Source organism: Cupressus sempervirens, chromosome 4 (genome assembly GCF_028749045.1).
Source record: "Cupressus sempervirens isolate cs-2001-9-10 chromosome 4, ASM2874904v1, whole genome shotgun sequence".
Lineage (NCBI taxonomy): Eukaryota > Viridiplantae > Streptophyta > Pinopsida > Cupressales > Cupressaceae > Cupressus > Cupressus sempervirens.
In genome coordinates, this window is record NC_143121.1 from 873,632,342 (window position 1) to 873,654,796 (window position 22,455).

Sequence of the window (22,455 nt, forward strand, 5' to 3'; positions counted from 1 at the left end):
CTTACAATAAATTTATTAAAAACATACAACTGTGTAATTTGGAGTTTTCACATGGTATCAACCAACTCTCCAAATTTATGTAGGGATTCTTGTACAATTGTAGCATCCGGTTCACTAGTGTGTTGCAAAATCATGATGACCTTTTGAAGTGTGCTTGCTGCTCTAGATGTTTCTTTGCTTGAATCTTTCACTTGATTATGTAAATTCTTCAGTGAAAACTTCCAATTTGCAAGCATGTCAAGCACATGGATCTTGGAATTATTTGACTGAAGTTGTAGGTTAATGACCTCTGCAAACTCGGTGAGAACCTCTTGTTGATTCCTTATTTTATTGTCTTCGTCAATAACTTCACATGGCAATTCTTTCAAAGCTCTATTAATTTTCTCTTCCTGAGTAGACTTTATGAATATTGCTGCCTTTACCTCTTTAACGAGCTTTTGGAGAACTTGTTTCTTGTTTTCCATAACATGCATGAAGTCATGATACATTTCAACAGATGTAATGACATTATACTCACACAAGAAGTCTAAATCAACTTCCATCATGCTGCTCCAAGAACCAAAATCATTGTCTATCAATTCAAATTGATGATTATGTGATTTCAACATGTCATTGAGTTTAGCAAAGATTTCTCCTTCTTTCTTTAGTTCTCAGTACACTTGAAGAAACACTCGGATTGCTTCTTTTTCAATATTGCTGCTCCATTCATCAATAGTATATGTCTTCTGCTTCTCCCTCTGTGTGCATTCAACTAAAATAGATTCACTGGCAACATATGACCTCTTCATCTCTTCAATGATTCTCAACAAGTGTGCTTTCTCTTCTTTCGATTTCTCTTTCTTTCACCATATTTCATCATTCTTTCCAGAAAGAAAATTTACTGCCTCATGTGCATCTTGTTGATAACCCGACCTTGTCTATTTACCAAGCTTAGCCCTTATGATTATATAATTAGTAGGTTGCATAACTTTAGTAGATTTCCCCACAAGTGGTTCAACGATCTTAGCAAACTTGATGTGATTTTTATCAATCCTCACTCGAGAAACTACCTTTTCTTTTTTATTCTTGGAAACCCTTGATTTACTTGATTATCAACCTCTTCAGGTGGGATTTCTTCCTTCTTTCTCTTCTGTGTGATAGTGCTCAACCATGGAGGAAGACTGAAAGAAGCTACATTAGATGAAACAGTAGTCATCATAGTTAATTCAGGGTTATCTTGTACACCAATAGTAACTATGGTTAGTGTCTGTTTGAATAGCCACAAGAGGTGTACTATGACTGACCTCAGTCATAAATTGTTCAAAGCAGTGTAACCTAGGTGCACGCACTTGTGTCAAAAACCCGAAGCACCCGGTGCCAAGGATAACTTTAATGGCTAATATTCGCCATTTGGCTAGTCTCACTCATCGGAGACCCTAGATTTGGCTTTTTTTTTTACACTTTCAGGGTGTCCACATCAATTGTACTTTACCAAAATTGGGTCCCATGTTAGGCTAATCGACAATAATAATACATAAGTATTTATTTTTTAGTGATGACTTTGCCAATGAAATCTAATTTTTCTGTGGTAAATTAAATATTTTCGCCTACAATTTCAAGGTTTGTCTTAATTGATGATAATATTCACTAATGTTTGTTAAAAATTTAATTTACACTACAGATTAAGTATGTAGATTTTGCATGTATCTTTACTTTGGGACTTTCTTCAAAACTTGGTGTCCTTTTAAAATTTTGGCTTGAAATAGGATTTAAGCATTTGATTTAGGATCATTTGATGATTAAAAATAATAGGGGTGGTTTCCCCAAACCACCATTGAATAATTTGGAGGGAAATTGCAATGATAAAAGTGGGCTAAATATAACCTTAAAGTTTGATAATTAATTAGGCTCCATATAATAATAATAAAATCATTGTTTCTAGGTATGTGTACCTTTTTCCATGATTCTCATCAATAATCAAAGATTCGCCAAGATTTTATAGATTTTTCATATGATTGAAGAACAATCGCCAATAAAATTAAAAATCCTAACTTAAAAAAAAAAATTCGCCAATAGAAATTAAAATTTTCCCCCTAAACTAATGTTCAATTCACCAAAATTTTATATTTTTTCCTAAAGATGTGTTTCTTAAAGTTATCTATGCCTGGTTTGCGTACGCACCCAGTGTGGGTGTGTCATGCACTCGAGTACCCCCGCTGGCCGAAAATGTGCCGCTGCCCCGCGGTTGTACTGGTTGAGCACCCGGGTGGTTCGTGGTTGCTCGGGTGCGGGGGTGCTCCCAGGGTGCTTGTGGGGTGCTCGTGGGGTGTAGTCAGTGGAATGGCCCAAAAAGTTAAAAAAAAAAAAAAAATTTCTTTTCTTTTTTAATTTTTTTTTATGTATGCGTAGAGAGCACTTGGGATGATTCCATTCTCATTATTGACATTTTGTCATTTTGTTGATTGTATTCACTTTGATATGACTACGATACATTATTTCATTTGACTGTTTCATGCTACTCGGCTCATTGTCATCGAGCATCTTTATGATATATCATATATGATATTCATATTTTAACAATGAATTGTGAATCTTGCATCTTGAACTGTTAATTTGTTAAATGGTCATTGGTAATGGTTATGAAGTCTCAAGTTTCAAGTTTGAACTTATGGTTTGTGAATCGCATTTCAATTTTCACTACTCAACTATATGTGGTATGTTATATAATATATTGAAGTATCATTTCATAATTAGCATTTTAAGTCATATACATATATGTATATATATAAATATACATACTACATACATACTATGCAACCACCTCCCCCTCTCTCCCCCCCTCCGCACCCTCGTTGCTGCACCCCTGCCGTCACCTCGCTGTCTCCAAATTGAGGTCTTTTTTTCCTGCACCTGAAACTCGTCCCCACGTCTCCCCGCACCACCGCACCCCCGTGCCGAGGTAACACTAGTTCAAAGTGAGCTGAAGTTACATCTAACAATACTATGGACCGAATAGTGACAGAAGGAATAAACAAATAAAATGTATCGAATACATTTTCAAAATCACAGTGATCTCGTGTCTCTAATGCAGGAGCTACTGATGATACCAACAAAGCTGACATAATAGGTACTAAATCCTCGAAGGATGATTGCTTAATAGAGAATTCTCCCATAGAAACACCTAAAGGAAAATCATGAGATTCATTTGACACTAGGGCTGAATCTGAAAGAGAGGTTGCAGCAAGAACTTCCAAAGGATATGAAGAAAGAGGGGATGATTCTTTTGATTTCCTCGTTTCATCGTCACTGGGATCAACTTTAATTGATTGAGATCCAATCTCTTTCGCTTCAAGTACTCTTGAATCTATTCCGTCTTTGATAGATAACTTAAGCAAACTTTGAATAGGAGGTTCAAATGCAGACGAAAATGTAACATCTTTTCCTTTACCCTTTATTTCCAACCTCAAACCAATTGGACTAGTAGGATCAAAATCTTAACCAGGTTTTTATCTTTATGCATTTAAGACGCCTTCTCTTTATCCATGTGTTGGTATTAGCAAGAATAGACTGAAATCTATCCCAAATGGTTGTAATTTCTTTGCATGACCATGTAGGAGGAACAATGGGTAACTTCTCCACATCATGCTAAACATATTCGGGATCCAAAACTTGATCATCATCTTCAAAACTAGGGGGAATTGGTGCCAAATGGAAATCTATAATTTGCTTTGCAGTTAATCGGATGTAATCCATATGCTACATTTCCACCTCAGTGCACACATCAATCTAGAGAGCTTCTAGACGATGTATGTGTAAAATTGCTTCCTCATCTTATCATGCAATCCCCTCCAATCAAAACCATGTCTAGCTGCAAACATTTTCAACGTGATCCTCTAAAGTTCAAACTCCATATTCTTGGGCTTAGGAACAATATGAATCAAATATCCTCCAATTTTTAATGGGTTTCGAGATGAAATTCCTACTCTGGGCTGGTGCAAACTAGATTGATAAGCCTGAACTTCCATTAGATGTTTGTCTTCTCCATCAGTATAATTCAATCAGTAGAATACCTTGTAATGTGTATGGTTCTCCTTTGAAACATCCAACTCGTAAGTATGTAAGGTTGGGAAATTGTAAGAACATGCAACCATATTCATTGACCTTGTTCCATGGCTCATCAGATACCTATATGTTAGGGAGCTCTTTATCAAACAAACACATAAAATGCCCGAAGAAAGCATCTTGGAGTCTCCTGAAGTGTATCCAACTTTGTTTCAAAGGCAACTGTTCATAATATTCCCACACATGAACTATATATCTGTCATGCTTTGTTGATAACTCAAAAAAAGTACCTAGAGCAGCAGCAATGTATACCATGTAGTAGTTGATGTTGAAGACACCAGTTGATAGAACATTCACCAATTGTTCACATATTGAATCACTCACCAATTTGGCCAAAAACACATTCTTTTTTTATCGTATTATGAGTGATATGTACTGTTCGAAGGTGTTTGACTCCTTGAACCTTGCCAAGCAGATAAGAAGTGTTATGAGGTCATTGATTTCCTCTTTAAAATCATATCTGTGAACTCCCTTGACTGACCATCTGACAAGATTCGGTCTCTTAGTAATCAACCAGTTATCATTTACAAACTTGGCGTAAGATGAACTATCCTCATTCCATCACTCCATAGCTTTCTGTCTTGTGATATTTGTAACAATTGGAGTGTGAGGAATATAATAAATATGATCAATAGTCTTAGGATCAAGATTAATGATAGTATTACCATCTTGATCTTTAATGGTTCGTGAAGCAGCATCAAAATGTCTTGCACAAGCAAGTATGAATTGTGGTTCATGAGCCGCCAAAGGGAATGTAGACAAATGATGAATATGATTCCATTTGATCCACTCCATCTCCTCGGTAGCTGAAGCCTTAACCCTTGCAAGAAAGTCTTCAATGTTCATATGAGAAATATTAGTATCTCGTACTTCATCACAATATGAGGTTACTTGTGATGAAAGAATGGATTTATGATACTGGTCATACTAGTACCTCATGTTCTTTTTATCTTTGCCTTTTGCTGGAGTGGATTCTCTTGACATTGCAAAATGGTATGCCTGTGAAATTGTTACATGAAAATCCCATAAAATGAGAACATCAACATGTGAAGGATTCATAGCAAGATTTTGATGGATTTTGAACAAGATATAAGTGGAATAAATGGATGAAATGGATGGGGACGGATAATGAACAAATGGGTCGAACTCAGAATGGATGAATTGTGAATAGATTTGTCTAAAATGAGGTTTGTAGGATGAAATGCATATGCGACGAGCAAGCTTGGTTTTGAGTGAACAAGGAGGAAAATGAATAACACCTCATGTTACAATAAGTACAAAACGTAAGATACTATCTGGTAAGCATGTTGCAAAGACTTTATGTATAAGGCAGCCATATGGTAATACATGAAATGCGTATTGGTGGGGTTTTAACTCGCATTCACATGTAAGAGAAGAACCAAACATTTCTTTTTAGAACGGGATTTAACACACAACTACATATGCAAGATCTCAAGCATATGCAAGTAAGATGAGATCTTGCATATGCAACTTGGAGGAAAAGACGGAAGATAGAAGGAACAATTTCAAGAATGAAAATCATACAAATCTGAAAATGGAAATGTTAGTGACTTGCATGAACATCCAAACAAAAATATACAAATGCCTTAGAGATAGAAAGAAAAATTAACCCCACTTCACCAAGAATGAGATAAACAAAAACCTTGTCCAAAGATTGAGCAAATCTGAAAAAATCCATGAGATGTTCAAATTTTAGAGTTGCTCAAACCAAGACTTAATAGATTTCGAAATCTTCGTTGCATGGCTCGAATTTGGACAGGTGTATATGGTTAGAGAAATGCAATGCTCAAAATGTGGAACAACTTTTGAAATAACAACTTCAAATGCAAAGGTATATAAAAATAATGTTTAGGGAAAGATTGAGCTTGTAAAAATGATAAACAAGAAGCTTGGAATCAATTTACTTACCCAAGATAACTTCTTAAAGAGATTCAATGCCAAAATGCACAATAAAGAGTTGGGAAAGATGGAGAAAATGCCCTAGACGGGCTGTTTTGGCCAAAACACATGTTAAAACATGTGCAAAAGCTTCCAAAATTGCCTTCTATGAAAAGATATGGCATTTGTAAAACAAAACGTATTTTTTGAAGGTCATAACATCAAAGAAGCTCATGATATTTGGGCAAAAATCGCCGCCTGCCTTGGATAGGGCAAAATGCAACTTTGTAAGAGAAAAACATGTGTTAAAATGTAAACTTACATAGAATCGCCACTTCTTAGAGGCCTGCTTTAGACACACTTTTAGGAATAAAAAACATGTGTTTACATATATGCAAATCCTTTAAAAATCGCCACTTTTGGCTTGAAGACCAAAGCACACTTTTTAAAGGCGCACGCATGGGGATTAAAACATGTAAAATGGTTTAGAAAACACCACTTCAGTTTTAAATGCATTTTTATAAGGCATTTGCATACATATCAAATATATGCAAATGATTAAAAATCACCTCTTTGGAAGAAAACAATATTACCAAGCAAAAACAGGTTTCTTGAAAGCCATAATACATTGAGAAATGTATGCATATCCTTCCAAAATTGCTAGTTAACTCCAAGCACGCCTTTTAAAGAAGCAAATACATGTGTTTTTTAAAACATACGCTATTGGCTTAAAAATCGCCACTTTTGCCTTAAGGGAAAACACATTTTGTAATTAAAAACATATGTATTTGGTACCAAAAACACCACTTTAATAAAAAATGAATGAAAAACTCATTATAATTTAACATTTATTTGTAAATGAGATTCAAAAAACCCACTTAAATAATGATTAAAGACATGCATTTAATTATTAAAAATGAACTTTAACATAATCATTTATGTAATCATATTTAAAAAGGCACACTTTTATTAATGCTTGGGACATAGAATTTATTGAAAGTGGATTTTCATGAAGTATTTTGCATGTGGATATATGTAATATGAAATAAGAATCCCACTTATACACTTAAGTTGTCTCATGAAATTATATTTAATAGTGAAATATAGTTTTTAATAAAGTAACATGAAAATTAGTCTCGAAAAAGACTATTTACATAGAACATGAAAAAAACTATGGTCAAATCAACTCAGAATGAGCTGAAATTTGCCAATAAAAAGCCCACTTCGATGAGGTTTTTAATAAAAATATGCAGTTGTCTTGAAAAACCCCACTTTTCCCCTCATAACTTGAGCTAGACAACTCCGATTTCAACCTGAGTTAGTTCAAAACGAGCGGAATTCCAAGGGCCATTCGCGTAAGGCAGAAACAAAAGCAAAAACTATTTACAACACAAAGAAAAAACAAATAAAGGCCTGAAAGTTCACCAAAAATCAAGTGTTTGAAGTGCAAGAAGGAAAACTCTTACCTACAAACAATTGGGGATGATCTCGACGAAAAACTCTCAATAGAATGCATAAATAAGGGTACACAAAGAACAACTTGGGGATAATGAATTGTTCTCATGATGCCTCATTAATGCATTGAAGCAAAGAGGATGCACCTATGAATCCATATGAAAGTTTCGTAGGGTTACAAAATTGAGGACAACAATTTGTTAGCGGAGGTTGTATCTAGGAGTTTGCAAGGTTCTTTGAGTTTCAAGGGTGGCCTACCATTGAGAGCCTCTAGATGTTGGTAGATGGTGGCCTTCTTGAGCATACAGGAGAGAGCCACATTTGGGCCTTATTGCAGAGTGTCAAGTAGGTTTTCCATGAATAGTATTATGAATGGAGGTGGACTCAACATTTGGCCTTCGGAGCTGAAGCCCAATGGATGGTAGCAATTGAAGATCGAGAGGAGTTGGCTAGGCATTTGCAAGAGGTAGAGGAACAACTAGCCTAGCACAAGAATGAGTTGGTCCAGTGTAGGGATTAGTTGGCTGAGGAGAAGGTTAAGTGAGCAATGTTGAAGACACACCTTGCTATTGTTGCGGAGTTAGAAGACAAGAGAGATAAGGAGATTTTTAAAGCAACCTATATGGTAAAGTTACCACATGAATGTTAGATAGTCACATAGAGAAACTTGAAGTACCAGATTGAGCAGGTGTACAGATTGAGAGAGTAATTGGTAACTTCCACACTACTTGCTTCAGGTAGGCTTCCTCAGTCCCTTTCTTGATATCTTTCTTTGTATAGTTGGTTTTGTCATTGCCCCATTTTGTTGTGTGTCAATCAGAGACGACTTACGACTTTCTTTCGTTCTTTTATTTATTTATTTATTTGTGTGGGGGGGAGAGGGTGAGGTTAATGTCGGTAAAATTAAATGTTAATATTTGTTGGTTTTCGAAGGTTAGGTAGTTTGGGTTGGTTGTGATGATTGGTAGTTGCACCCATTCAGCACTTATATTTGACATGTACTTGAGTCGAGAAGGATCATTATTGTGTCGGCATTGTGATTGCGTCTGATATATATAGCTGTAAATATTCACTGATATTAAAGATGGATGCTTGGGGAGATCTTTGATATTTGTGTTACATAATGTTTCCTTTTGTTACTGTATATTATTACATGCATTACTTTGTTACCCTAGGAAGAAAGCATATATGATATTAAACAAACTAGGCACCAATTATAACAAGAAATTAAAAGACCATGGAGGCTGCAAGAGAAAACCAATGCATCAAAACATCAAAAAGAAGGATAGGGAAATATGAACAAGAATTGATAATGGAAGAGGAAACAAAGATCAATGCAGAGAACAAATCTGAGCTCTGCTGAGCGAGAACCACAAAACCAAGCCAATGCAAGGGCATAGTGAGGTTATGGAAAAAATATAAGAAATTAAACAATTAGTGACATAGTAATTCATTCAATAGTCAAACCAATAGACAGTGGGAAAAAACTATTACGAAGTAATTAGAAAATATTTGCTAATTATTAACAAACACCAAAAGGTCAATATATACAAAAGATAAAACGATGTTTAGTTAGGAAACAATTGTAACAAATAGAAACATTCTATTCTAACAGAGAAAGCTAAAAAAGCGAAAGCGAACTAGATATTTACGACAAATTACCATTAACTAATAATAGACAATTATCTATTATCGTAATACCCTCCCTTAATGGTTAATCTATCTAGAGCACCAAGCTGTCCTCTGAATTTGACAAACTTATCAAGACTAGGAGGCTTGGTGAGAATGTTTGCAGTCTAATATGTGATAGGAACATACTGCAAATCTATAGTCCTGTCTTCAACCAGCTGTCATATGTAATGACAGTGAACATCCACATGCTTGGTTTGTTCATGGAAGACTAGATTTCGTGCTAGCTTGATAATGCCTTCATTATCAACAAACATAGTAGTCAGTCTTGCTGGTGACATTTGCATATCCCCAATCATCCGATGAAGCAAAACATCTTCAGGTCCTGCCGTAACAGTCTCTCTATATTTGGCCTTTGTAGAGGAGAGAGAAACTGCCTACTGCTTCTTCTTAGTCTATGTGACTACACTGGATCCCAAACTAAACACATGTCTAGAAGTTGACTTCTTATCATCAACAGAGTTTGCCCAATCTGACTCTATGAACTCACTAAGTTTAAGATTAGAACTTCAAGAGTAAAGAAGTCCATAATTTGAAGTACCCTTTACATAATGAAGCACACGCTTTGCTGCCATCCAATGATCAGCCTTAGGAGCTTTCATAAAGCATGAAATATAGTTGACTGCGAAGCTGATATCAGGTCTAGTAGTAGAGAGGTAGATGAGGCTACCTACTAGTTGCTTGTATGTAGTATCATCAACGGAATTAGAATCAGACTTTGTGGATAACTTTAGACCTTTCTCCATAGGTGTAGAGGCAGGCTTGCAATCTTGCATATGGAATTTGTCTAACATGCCATGGCATATTTGAATTGAGAGATGAATATACCAGAAGAATGTTGCCAAACATCAACACCTAGGCAATAATGCATGACCCCAAGGTTAGTCAAATCAAAAGATTGACATAAATTCTATTTGGTTCCCTGAATCAGAGATGCCAAACTGCTAGTGATGATCAAATCATCCACATAAATAACCAGAAGGATGATGTCACTGTCAGTAGTCTTGATGTACAGATTTGAGTCTGAAGAACTCCTCTTGAAGCCTTGATTAGTGAGGTACTTATCAATTTTTATGTACCATACCCAAGGGGCTTGCTTCAAGCCATAGATAGCTTTTACCAATCTGAGAACTTGATGGTCTTTACCAACAACTTTGAAACTAGGAGGTTGCGTCATGTAGACCTATTCATGGAGATCACCATTCAGGAAAGCATCCTTGACGTCCATTTGATCGACCTTCTAGTCAAATTGTGCTATCATGGCTCAGACTAATCTGATGGTGCTTATCTTTGCAGTAGGAGCAAAGGTCTCCTCATAATCAATGCCCTAATGCTGAGAAAAGCCCTTTGCCACTAAACGATCTTTGTACTTGTCCAAAGTGCCATCCAACTTGTATTTGATTTTGCAAACCCATTTGTAGCCATTGGGTTTCTTCCTTGGTGGAAAATCTGAAAAGACCCAAGTGTTGTTCTTCAACAGGCTCTGGTGTTCAGATGTTATTGCTTGTTCCCACTTTGGAATTCCTTTAGTCTGAGAATATTTTTGAGGTTCAAACACACTGTGAATGTTGGCCATGAGAGCAAAGTTAACAAACTCTGTAGGTTTGCTCTTTTCCCGAGCAGTTCTCCCATCAATGAGCTCATCATCATGAAGATGAGAAAGTGTCTTAGCCCACCACTTAGGCCAGAGAGGAGAATGACCAATATTAGCTTCAAGAGATGCTTGGTGATCAGGTTCCTTATCAGAAGAATCTAGATCAAACTCAGGCCAAGCATCTACAAATCGAGGTGATCCTACAAGAGAAGCCGGAGGTGTCTGTACAGGGATCATTGGTATAACTAGAGCTATAGGAGCTACTAGAGCCCTTCCATTAGGTGGACCTAATGGAAGCTGAACTCCCAAATCATGAGCCTTCATAGGCCTTTTTGCTGGATTAGGAACAGGAGGATCTGGAACAAGAGAAACAAGCATGAAAGGTCCTCGTTGCTTATCAAAGACTATATCATGACTGTAGATGAGACGACATGTCTCAACATCGATCAAGCGGTAGGCTTTGTGAAGACTGTTGTATCTAGCAAGCATGTGTTTTTGACTCTTGGCATCCTACTTGGTGTGTGATGCATTAGGGATCCAAACAAAAGCAAGGGAGCCAAAAACCTTAGGTGACAGATTTTGGGCTTGCGACCTGACCAGGCCTCTTTCAGAGTTTTACCTTTGACCACTATTGTGGGTGACCAGTTCAATAGATAAACTGCAGTGTTAACTGCTTTTGCTCAAAACTTCTTCAGAACATGTTTGTGTTCGAGTGGGGATTAGCCATCTCAGTGATTGTTCGGTTTCGATGTTTAACTATATTGTTTTTTTGTGGCATGTGGGGTGTTGTTAACTAGCATTTTATGCCATATGTATCCAAGAAGCTGGAGAAAACATTAGAACAAAATTCCTTCGCATTGTCTGATCTAAGAGTAATAATAGATTTCTCAGACTATTTTTCAACTAAAGGTTTAAAACTTCTGAAATATAGGAAATGCATCTAATTTCTTTTACAAAAATATACCCACATTTTTCTACTAAAATCATCAACAAACAACAAAAAATACTTAGACCCAAGAATAGGAGTGGCCATAGGGCCGCAAATATGGACATGAACAAGTTGAAGTACCTGAGAAGCTCGCCATGAATTGCCACTGGTGAAAGGTGTGCGATGTTGCTTCTTAGCGTGGTATGCATCGCAAACTCCAAGCTATTGCGTCTGAATCTCTAGCAATCCAAGAACAAGCTCATGCCTTGCAAGTTGTGAGAGATAATGCACATTTCAGTACCCATATTGCTGATGCCAAAGTGTGCTGATGGAAGAATGCCGAGCAGCCATAGCTAAGTCCCAAGAATCAGTAAGTCTAAAAAGACCATGATCCTCACGACCCACTGCAACAATAGACTAAGTCGCTTGATCAGTAATGGTGCACCAATGTGAACTGAAGGTGACATTCAAGTGTGGAGAATGTCACAACAACTCATTGACTGAGAGTAGATCTAGTTCCATCCCTAGTATGTAGTACACATCAAGGAATATGAGATTCCTCCCAATAGACTGGATATGAATGTTGCCTTTTCCGACAATCGTGTACTCTTCTTCTTCACTAAAAATAACAGTCTGAATAAGGCTGGTAGTCAGTAAACCAGTCTTTGCGGTGAGTGAAATAATGAGAGGCACTTGAATCAATGTACGAGGTAGACGGCTTCACATGATCTACAAGTCTTTTAGCCATGAAGGCGTAAAAGGGAAATTTTGTTTGCTCAGTGTGCTCTGCATTGTTCGCTTTGAGCTGCAAACTTGATTGCTTAGATTATGCAGCTAAGCGTTTTCGACATTCAACCTTCATGTGTCCAAACTTGTGGTAGTAGTTGCATTGAATGTTCTTTCGGGAACCATCTGATGTTGGAGCAAAAGATTTCTGTTGAGATGGTTGTTGAAACTTGCTTTTATCCTTTTGAAAGGATTTCATAGCAAAGGCTTGCTCTGTGGAGGTGGAACTGGAGTTGCTACCGAACTGTTGTTTCTACCGATCTTGCTGAAGTAGCAGGGTGGAGAGATCAGTGAGAAGATGTGATATTGAGAGTTGATGGACTTTGGTAAACTTCGAAAGGTGATAACCACAATATCCTCGTCCTCCATCTTATGATCAATGGAAAGTAACTGATCACAGATTTCTTGAATCTAATTTTGGTGTACTTGGAGCGAGGTGCACTAATCCATGACAATAGAAAATAGTGTTTTTCGGAAAGAAGGCTCTACTTTTGTTAGAAGTCTCATGAAGACCTTTTTAGATGTGTCTAGATCTTGGCAGGTGTCTTGCCAGATGGAATCTGAGAAAGCTGATCATCAGCTACGGATAATTTGAGAAGTATCACCGCCTCTCGACTATGCAGATCCCATGTATCCTGATCAGAACTAGAGGCAGTCAGACATTTCATAACACTCGGAACAATTTGATCGATGTTCCGATATTCAAAAATTGCAATGACCCGCTGCTTCCAATTGCCATAATTTTGACCATTGAATTTGGAGTTCTGCTTGAGCAGAATGTTTGTCAGAGATGCCATGAGATGTTTTTCAATGAAAAGCTGTGAAAATCTATCAAGGCACGTTCTTCGAGAAAAATGGAAGACCCAAAAAAATTGGATAGTGACCTAGAAGAGAGCTGGAAAAACCCGTAATGAATATATTGTTTTCTAGATCTGCAGGCTCAAAAATTGAGACACAAAAAATGAGGTACCCAGAAAAACGAACGACAACCCAATTGAGCTCTCAAAAAACCAATGAGGAATCTATCATCAAAAAAAATTTTGAACCCAAAAATTAGGTTTTCGAGCAAAACCATAGCCGGCGACCATGAATGGTCAAAAAGTGCAGAAATAGTGGGGTTTTCTGATAAAACTGTCAAGTTTGTTTCAAGGATGGACGAACAGGGTTGAATAATGCTGAACAAACACCAAAAATATGATGTAGTAAGTGGGAGAAGGAAGACTTGAATGCGAAAACCCGTCTCTAAAAAACTGACACGTTTTTTGCAAAAGATGGTATGCTAAACACGGATGTCTGCGGTTTGTAGTAGTGCTGAGCCCATCACAAACGGGAGCAGTAGGTTTGTAGTAGTGCCGAGTTCTTTAGCCAACAAAAACGGGAGCAGAAAAAAACACAAGTTTGTGAAAATTGCGATTTTTGGAGGGTCGACTGGTCTACAAAATCGAAAAATGCAAGCTTGTTGTCATTCATGAACTAGAGATCATGCAATCTTTAGACAAATTTGATGATTTGTTATTGATTATTCTCCAAAATTTGTACAGAAACCCTAGCCGAGTTTTTTTTGAAACAAGAAAACTCAAATTATTTCAAAAAATAAAATTAATAGATAATTTCAACAAGAAATTATAATTTTTTTTTGAAAAAAGTTTGAAGTATTGGATTTGATACCATATTACGAAGTAATTGGAAAATATTTGCTTGTTATTGACAGAGACCAAAAGGTCAATATATACAAAAGAATATAATGACGCTTTGTTAGGAAACAATCATAAAGAATAGAAACATTCTATTCTAACAGAGAAAGCTAAAAAAGCGAAAGCTAACTAAAGCTTACTAGATATTTACAATAGATTACCATTAACTAATAATACACAATTATCTATTATCATAATAAAAACAACAATACAATCAGCAAGACACAACAGATGGCAGAAGAAGATAAAAATACATTCAGCCAGTGATACTTGGGAGAAAAGGAAAAGTGAATCGCTCAAAGAGCCCCCAAACATAGAGCAAGGGCATCATATGGGAAGAATATCCAGTAGGTTTGTAACAGAATATCTGTATAAGCATAGAATTGTTGGCAGAGGGTACAGCCAGTAAGAAGCCAGAACCATATAAAGGAGCGAACCAGATAAAGGAGAGAACATTAAACAAAGGTATGTATTTGATACATTTTTATTATATGTATTTGTGGGGGTATATTACCTGATATATTTCTGGCACACATTCTTGTATATTCTTCAATGTCCACAGAAATATTTGATATCATCTGATGTAATTCCATATAACTTGAATATACAAGTACTTTCAAAACAACCACATTTTATCAACTATGTTATGCAAATAAAATATTGGTCACCTAAACCAGGTGCTGTATATTTAATGGCAACATATATATATATATATATAGAGAGAGAGAGAGAGAGGTGTGATGCAAGCATAATTCTCAGGTTACAATAATCAGCCATATAAGAATGTTCAAATTAAGTTAAATTCTAGAAGGGGACATTACAACTAGCTGTTCTTTTAGTTTTTGAGTTTTAGTGCCAAGATTAGTTTCTCCCAAACAGATTGTAGGTCCTGTGTACTCAGCCCCTTATGAAGATTCTAAGGGAAAGAATGATCTTTCCTTACTCCTAGAAGGCTAATATGCAGACCAATATCATCCCCCTCTTTCCCAACCATCATAGGGCTTTGCACATTAAATTTTGATGTTCTGCTAGTTTGTTTTCTGGCCTGTATTAACTGATTCTGCTCTTGCCTAAATTGCCAAAAATCAATCGCGGTCATGCTCTTATGTTTTACTGTACTCTTGATAGCTTGCTAAACATAGTCGAATCTATGTTTGTGGCTTAGAAGGTGATTATTAATCTGTTTAGTAATACTAATTATTGAACATGGCTCATTCCGGTGGCTTTCATAGCACCTAATCCATGAAATGTATAATTGGTAGATATGTGGTATGCCTTATATACATACTTGTTGGTAGGAATTAACATTCAAGAATCGATATTTCATCTTGGATCAGGGGAAATTTGTAGTCTTTGTTTTGAAGCATTTACTACATCTCAACTGGTCTATCTTTTATCATCATAAGAATAGTTTAATTGATTTTCATGTTGATTTTGCCACTTTCAACTGTGCAAAATTTTATTTCTTCCACACTTTTATAACAGTACGCCCCATGTTGCTTGAATTTGGATTTCTGCTTAATGCTTAACTTCTGTGCCAAGCAGTTATTTTGTCCATTCTTCAAATTTTGCCGACTTCTGTGGTTCACATATATTTTGGCCTTAAAAAGAACATATACATTGTTTTCAGGTTTTAATCAGTATAGGTGCTGCACTGGTATTGGCAGCAGTTTGTTTGCAATATTCAAGGAGGACCAAAAATATAGTATGACATTTGGATTCAAGGTATTCTTCATAGTCCATATTTTCTTGTTTGGACTAGCAGATGTGGTGCGATCTGTGATAACTAAAGTTGAGTAGTTATGTTGGTTAAGAAATCTTGTTCAATTTATTTTATGTAGTCTTTACTTATTTTAGTGGAGCATCGGCTGGATCTATGATTATGTTGGCATCTCCTAAGAAGGAATGTTGAGTGTACTGTCTAACTGCCGGTGAATGTATGAAGCCTCCCATCTGCAGTCTGTGGATATATGTTCAAAGAAGATTAAAGGGAATCCTTCATTCAGAGGCCCTTACTATCTATAGGGCTGCTGAACTATGCATGTTGCGTATATAATCTGCAATAATATGATGGAATGCAATCATATTGTGCATTGAATTTGGCATCTCCTAAGGCAGAATGCTCAGTGTACCATCTAACTGCCAGTAAATATATGAAGTCTCCCATCCGCATTCTATGTAAAAGGGATGGAATGTAATCATATCATGTGTTGAATATGAAGTCCTCTGGGCATATTTGGGGCATTTAGGTCATTTCAGGTGCAGGAAGATTCTTTGTGAGAGCATTAGCCTATTATTAGTTTGGTACTTATCATTCTTTTGCCTTCTAAGAAGAAAATGAAATCTAAATGAGGATCAGTATCATATCTCAAGTAGCATATCAAATAGGCATTTTGCCATTTGATTTTATGTAATCTATCTTTGAAAACACTAGAAAGGTGGTATTATCATATTAATTTGTGAAGACTATTACCTCTATAAATAAAATGCTATGTGGTTTACATTTTTCGTCATATGCTTCATTCAGTATATCAAATCGACATTTATTTTATTATAGGTGAAAATCAGATTTCTTTTTTGTTAATGCGTGTAGGCTTCATTACCTGACAAATCTAGCAGACTGAGTTGAAATGCCAAACACAGCACCATGAAGAAAACCTCAAAACTCTAATTATTTGGTCAATTGAAGTATGACTGTATATATAAAAACACTTTTCTAGTTTTTTTAGATAAATATGAAAATTGACTATAAATTAGTCTGCTAAGAGTGACATTGAAAAAATTTGACTCTTTTTATCGAACATTTGAAATATATAATGTATAATATCTTAATGCATACATGCATACATACAGTGTATTTATATTTAGTACATACTTTAAACACAATGTAATCATTAAATAATAAATATATTTTATATAGAGTAAAATAAAATACAATGTACATACAATATAAATTCAAATGATAAATATTAAATTCCTCTCTATATAAGATATATAAATATATTCATATTTTATAAACAAGCAAATATCTGAAGTCTAATTGTTAATAGATTAAAATAAAATAAACACGAGAGGCATAAAATCCTTTTTGAAATACACTTGTTCTTTTTCAATTGTAGTCATTTTTGCTCTTCCAAAATGTTTTGCTGGGTTCCAATCAGCTTACCTACTTTCTGGTTGGGGATTGATTCAATTTAGATGTTAGCTTTGGGGAGATAGGGGATTGATGGGAGTGTATCTCATTGAAAGAAAGAGGTAAGGGCATCCGTTAAGGCTATGTCAAATTGAAAATATATGACCCAAATATGAGCAATCACAATAGACGAATCAACGAAGATGTCTATTTACAATATTCACCCATAGAATAGTAGGGCCAGCCATCCCTCAGGTCCTCCCTTAGGCTTCCAAATCAATTGTTGAGTTTCTTCAAGTGCACTATAGATATGACTCAGAAAAAGCCCCAAGATATGTTAAAAGCCTTGCCGAAATAAAAATGAAAAAAACCCTAGTTTGATGTTTGTTATTTTAAGGAATCACACTTTGCCTGCAAATTTTTTTTTTACCCTTGCAATTTTGTGATTCTTTAAGGAGACCTAAAAAGAAGCAACAATACACATCAAAAGCATCAAGCGAAATACAACAGTCATTTGCGACTGCGATTATTGTGAGATTGCAGTTGTGATTGCCATGAGACTGCGACTGCGATTGCTGTGAGATTGCAGTTGTGATTGCCATGAGACTACGACTACGATTGGAGCCATGAGACAAGGGTTTTCTTCTTCCAAGAACGGTTGAGCCTAGTTGTGTGCTAGGGCTAGTGTAAGATGTTGTGGGGCCAGAGCCGTGCTTCGTTTGCAAGGCCAATCCACTCACCTTGTCGAGAGTTGTGACTATTGTTGTCATTCCTGCATGGGGCTAGTCCACTTACTGTCCTGACGTGAGTTGCGATTGTCAGAGCTTTCTTGTCATGCCCTTGTTGCCTTTAACACACGGGTGCCATAAGACCCAGGTTGGGGGAGAAGGCAACATTTGGTTCTTTGCATGTGAACCGTTTGATAGAATGTTTGATAGGTGAACTATACCTCTGTTCACTATTGTATGGGGGCGTTTAGTGGAGGCATTTGGCGGCATTATGGCAGGTGTTAATAGAATGCCTAGTCTATGGTAAAGCCATGAATTTTCAGGAGCACCCTTCTTTATGTGCTATAGCACTCTTATCTGATCTAATTACACTCTAACAACTCATTGATCACGTGACTACAATGGAGTCTGCTAATGTTGTCCTGCAAAATGTTGTTGCTCAGTCAACTTCACTCTATATTAAACTCGTAGAACAGTTGGCTTTGTTGGAATCCGAGAACCACACTTTACAAGATACTGTGCAATCTCTAGTCATTGAAAATATAGGCCTTAAGGCTAATCTGGACTCTCCTACCATGCAACTCAGGTAGTTAGATCCTATCAAAGAAAAACAACCAGAGATCGTGGATAGGCATTCTTCATTGTTAATGGAATCTGAATTGAAGGTGAAGTCTTGGGCTTCTTTATGTAGCTCTACGGTTGAGGCTCCCCTTTCAAGTGTTGAGAAGTTAGTACAAGGGAAGATGGATGACGAGTGGGTTAGGTGGACCCGTGAACTAAATCTACGAAACTGTGGTCTCCCCTCCATTAATGATCCCTCGACTACAGGATACTCTCTCCTCAAAGATCAGTTGGACATTTCAGACATCACTCTTGACAGGTTTGGTTAGGCCCAGATGGCACTCTCTTCATCCAATTCTTCTCCCTCTCTAATAGGTTGTGGGTTCTTAGGGAAAAGAAAAAATTATTCTCTCTTTCCAACCTGATCAGAGGTGGCAGAACTCAAGCAAGCCCGTGCCCTCGTTATGGCAGCCAGACAAGAGGGCATTAGAAATCTTAAAGTAGTAATCCCTGACTCCTTTCCTACAGGCTAGGTTTGGAGGGTGGCTTCTAAGGCCAAATGACGAGCTCAGTGACAGGTGAGCACAAGCTGTTTGTGCCTTATCTGCTGGAACGATAATGGCATCCTCTGGTTTATGCCCGGCTTACTTACTGACACTATTGGTTTTGCCAACCTTTTTATTACAGAGACACATGAGAGTCCCATGCATCCTCTTCTCGATATTTCTGGCTATCAGTGGCTCTCCTCTTTAAGAGATGAGGTTTAGTGTTCTAGTGGGGTTAGAGGTTTTGGTGGGGTCACTTGTCTTATCCAGAACCATCATTTTAGTACTATTTCCTTGGTTCACTCCAACAACTATGCTAGGTTGATGTGGATTCACATTAATCGAGGGACCTCACTCTATAGAGATACCTATATCGTTGTCTGCTACTTCTTGCTAGCATCTTCGTACTATACAACTCACAACACTAAGGGTGGGGACCCCTATGAGGACCTTCTTGAGCACATTACCAGATTCTCTACCATGGGGGCCATTGTCATTTTGGGAGACTTTAACGTGCGGACTAGAGACTTGCAACCTACTTTTGAGGATCGTTAGGGGCCCTTCACTAGGTATTTTTGAAATTTACTTTAGCTTTGTGAATCATCTGACTTAGTGATTTTGAATTGGCTCTCTTGCTTTCCTGGCACCGAACTCTTCACTTGTTGGCCACATGGTGGTGGTGCTAGTGTCGTGGACTTCACTTGTTGGCCACATGATGGTGGTGGATGGTGGTGGACTTCACTATGTTCTCTCTTTGGCCTCCTCCATCCCTCTCATTTGCCACTTTACCATCTCTCAACTTCCTCTAGCTAACCATGCACTCCTTAGCATCACCCTCAAGGACCCCTGACACCTCCTCTCCCTTGCTTATCCTCTTCTTCTTGCCCCTCATCTTGTAGCGGCCTCCCCCACACTCACACTTCTTTTTGCTTCATCGATGGCAACACAGAGCTCTTCATCCATCACCACAAACGACTTCTCCTCCAAGACCCCTTCTCCAACTCCGGGGACATCACCTCCATGTTCCACTCACTTGCATTTGCCTTGTGGGAGTCTGCCCTTCTCTCCATTCCCCGCTATACCTCCTCGCTCACCCCTCACCCCAGTCGGAGGTCTTGCCCCATGAACCAGTGGTTCGGTGAGGATCGCAAATCCTTTCACTGCATACTTCTCTCTGCTCCACCTCACTTCCTCCTTTTCCTCTCAGTTGAGACTTGACTACCATTGCTTTCTTCACCATAAGAAACAAAAGTTTGGTGCAGTGTAGATTTCTTTGTGCCACGTTCTTCCAGTCTCCAAAGCTCTTTTGGCACACCATGTTTCCACACCACCACCCAACCCCCCACTTTAGACCTTCACTCCCTTGCCTCCCACACCTCTACCCTCTATGATACTCTTGGCCAACCCCTTCTCCATCTCATCTTTCCCCCCACTTGTTGTCACCTCTTCTCCTTTTCCCACATTTCTGAGGCAATTATAGTTATGAATAGTATCAAAAGTCTAGAGGAGGAAGGATTCCAGGCTGAATTCTTCAATTTGGGTATCTTTTTCCTAGGTCCCTTTCTTATAGTGGTCTTTAATCGAGTGGTTTGTGTTGTCTTTCCCAACTCTTGGTCACGACATATTATTTATTTGATCCATAAATTTGGGCTATCTTCCGACCTCAGGAGTTACAAGACCATCATGGTTGGGCATAACTTCGCCAAACTCTATGCGACTGTGCTGAATGGTATCCTGTCTAGAGAGCTCGATCAACGACATTGCTAGGTTGGGTTTCGTACAGATTTTCAAACCACTGATCACATTTTGACCTTATGGGCCATCATTGAGGAGGCTCGCCACCGCTTGACGAAAGTCTACTGCTGTTTTGTTGACTTTTGCAAAGCCTTCGACTCTGTCCCTCGGGCGCCTCTCTTTCAACGTCTTAGGGACATCGGGATCTCAAAGATTCTCCTTACAACTATTATGAGGTTATATGAGTGTGTTGTGGACAGATTCAAGACTCCACAAGGCTTCTCTGACCCTATCCAGAGCACTATCGGGGTGAAATAGGGTTGCCCTCTCTCCCACACTCTCTTTGGCATCTACATCGATGAGCTTGAGGCATTTCTCTATGATTGCTCGCTCCTTGGCAATGGTTGTTACTTGCATCACATGTTGATCTCTATTCTCCTATTTGCTGATGATGTGATTCTCCTAGCATCTTCTTCAGATGGTCTTCAGGTGCTCCTTGATGGCTTGTCGTCTTTCTCTGACTGACATGAGCTTGTTGTAAATTTGGGCAAGACTTGAGTTATGGTCTTCAATTGTTTGAAGACATCACACCATGCTTTTTCATTCTAGGGCACTGAGATCGAGGTTGCATCTTCATATACTTATATGGGGGTTAAGTTTTCTAGACATCGGTTCAGCTTGACACTAGCTATGCAACCCAGAGTTAACAAGGGGCTTGGCTTCCTAGCTTTTCTTGAGTGATAGTGTTTTTGACACCACTTCCAGGACACCATGACTAAGATGTTCCTTCTTGACTCTTGGTCAAGCGGACTGTCCTCTATGGCTCTGCTATTTGGGGGCCCTATCTCTTGGAGTCTGACCGGGCCTTTGTTGAGAGAGTCCAAACTCTTTTCCTTCGGTGCATTATTAAATGTCATCGATCTACACTACACAACATTTTTCTAGTTGAGTTTTGTGCTCACCCTTTTAGATTGGGGACCATCTTTGATTTAGTTTGGCTTGTTCACTAGCTCTAGAGCTTTGCTGATTCCTCCGATGATCATCATAGATATTTCTACTTGGCTTACTGTTCCTCTATGGAGGTTGTGGGTTTGGACTCTGGACACAGGTCTCATTGCTGGTACACTTAGGTCTCCGCCCTCTTTGGCTCAGTTGGTATTAGTTTGGATCGTCTTCCCTTCTTTCAATTTTCTCTAGATGCTCCAACCCATCTTCTTCCACCTCAGTGAGAATTGAATGACCATGTTAGACTTGACATTTATAGACAATATGTTATCACGACTTGGAGGAATCCCATAGGTGGGCTCTTCCTGCGTATGACCTTCTATGTTGAGCACTTCCTTGATATCCAAGACGAGATCATCTTATGCTCCTAGTACCTCACTCATCGTTGGATTCACACTCTTCACATCTCCTTGGGATCTTTTAGAGTGGGATCTCACTGGCTACGTATTCAGATTGATCACCAGATCAACATGGAGGATAGGATTTGTCGACTTTGTCACCTCAAGGAGGTTGAGATTGAGTCTCACTTTATTTTTCATTGTCCCATTTACTATGAGATCCGAGGGAGATTCTACTATTTTTTCAGAGTGTTGGTCTCTTCCC

The 22,455-nt window shown here is 37.9% G+C and overlaps 1 protein-coding gene across 8 annotated transcripts in view; it reads left to right on the forward strand.

Annotated features, from left to right (window-relative positions):
- LOC149564185 (Insulinase (Peptidase family M16) protein) overlaps positions 1–16,659 on the forward strand; it is a 226,061-nt gene extending 209,402 nt beyond the window's left edge. For 4 of the 8 annotated variants that reach the window (XM_089827253.1, XM_089827250.1, XM_089827256.1 and 1 more), the window contains one exon: positions 15,777–16,659. In XM_089827253.1, coding sequence (XP_089683379.1) covers positions 15,777–15,857 — 81 coding nt within the window. In that variant the 3' untranslated portion in view covers positions 15,858–16,659. The remainder of the gene's footprint in view (positions 1–15,776) is intronic. The other 4 variants (XM_089827252.1, XM_089827255.1, XM_089827251.1 and 1 more) reach the window with 2 other exon arrangements.
- Positions 16,660–22,455: the final 5,796 nt, after the last annotated feature.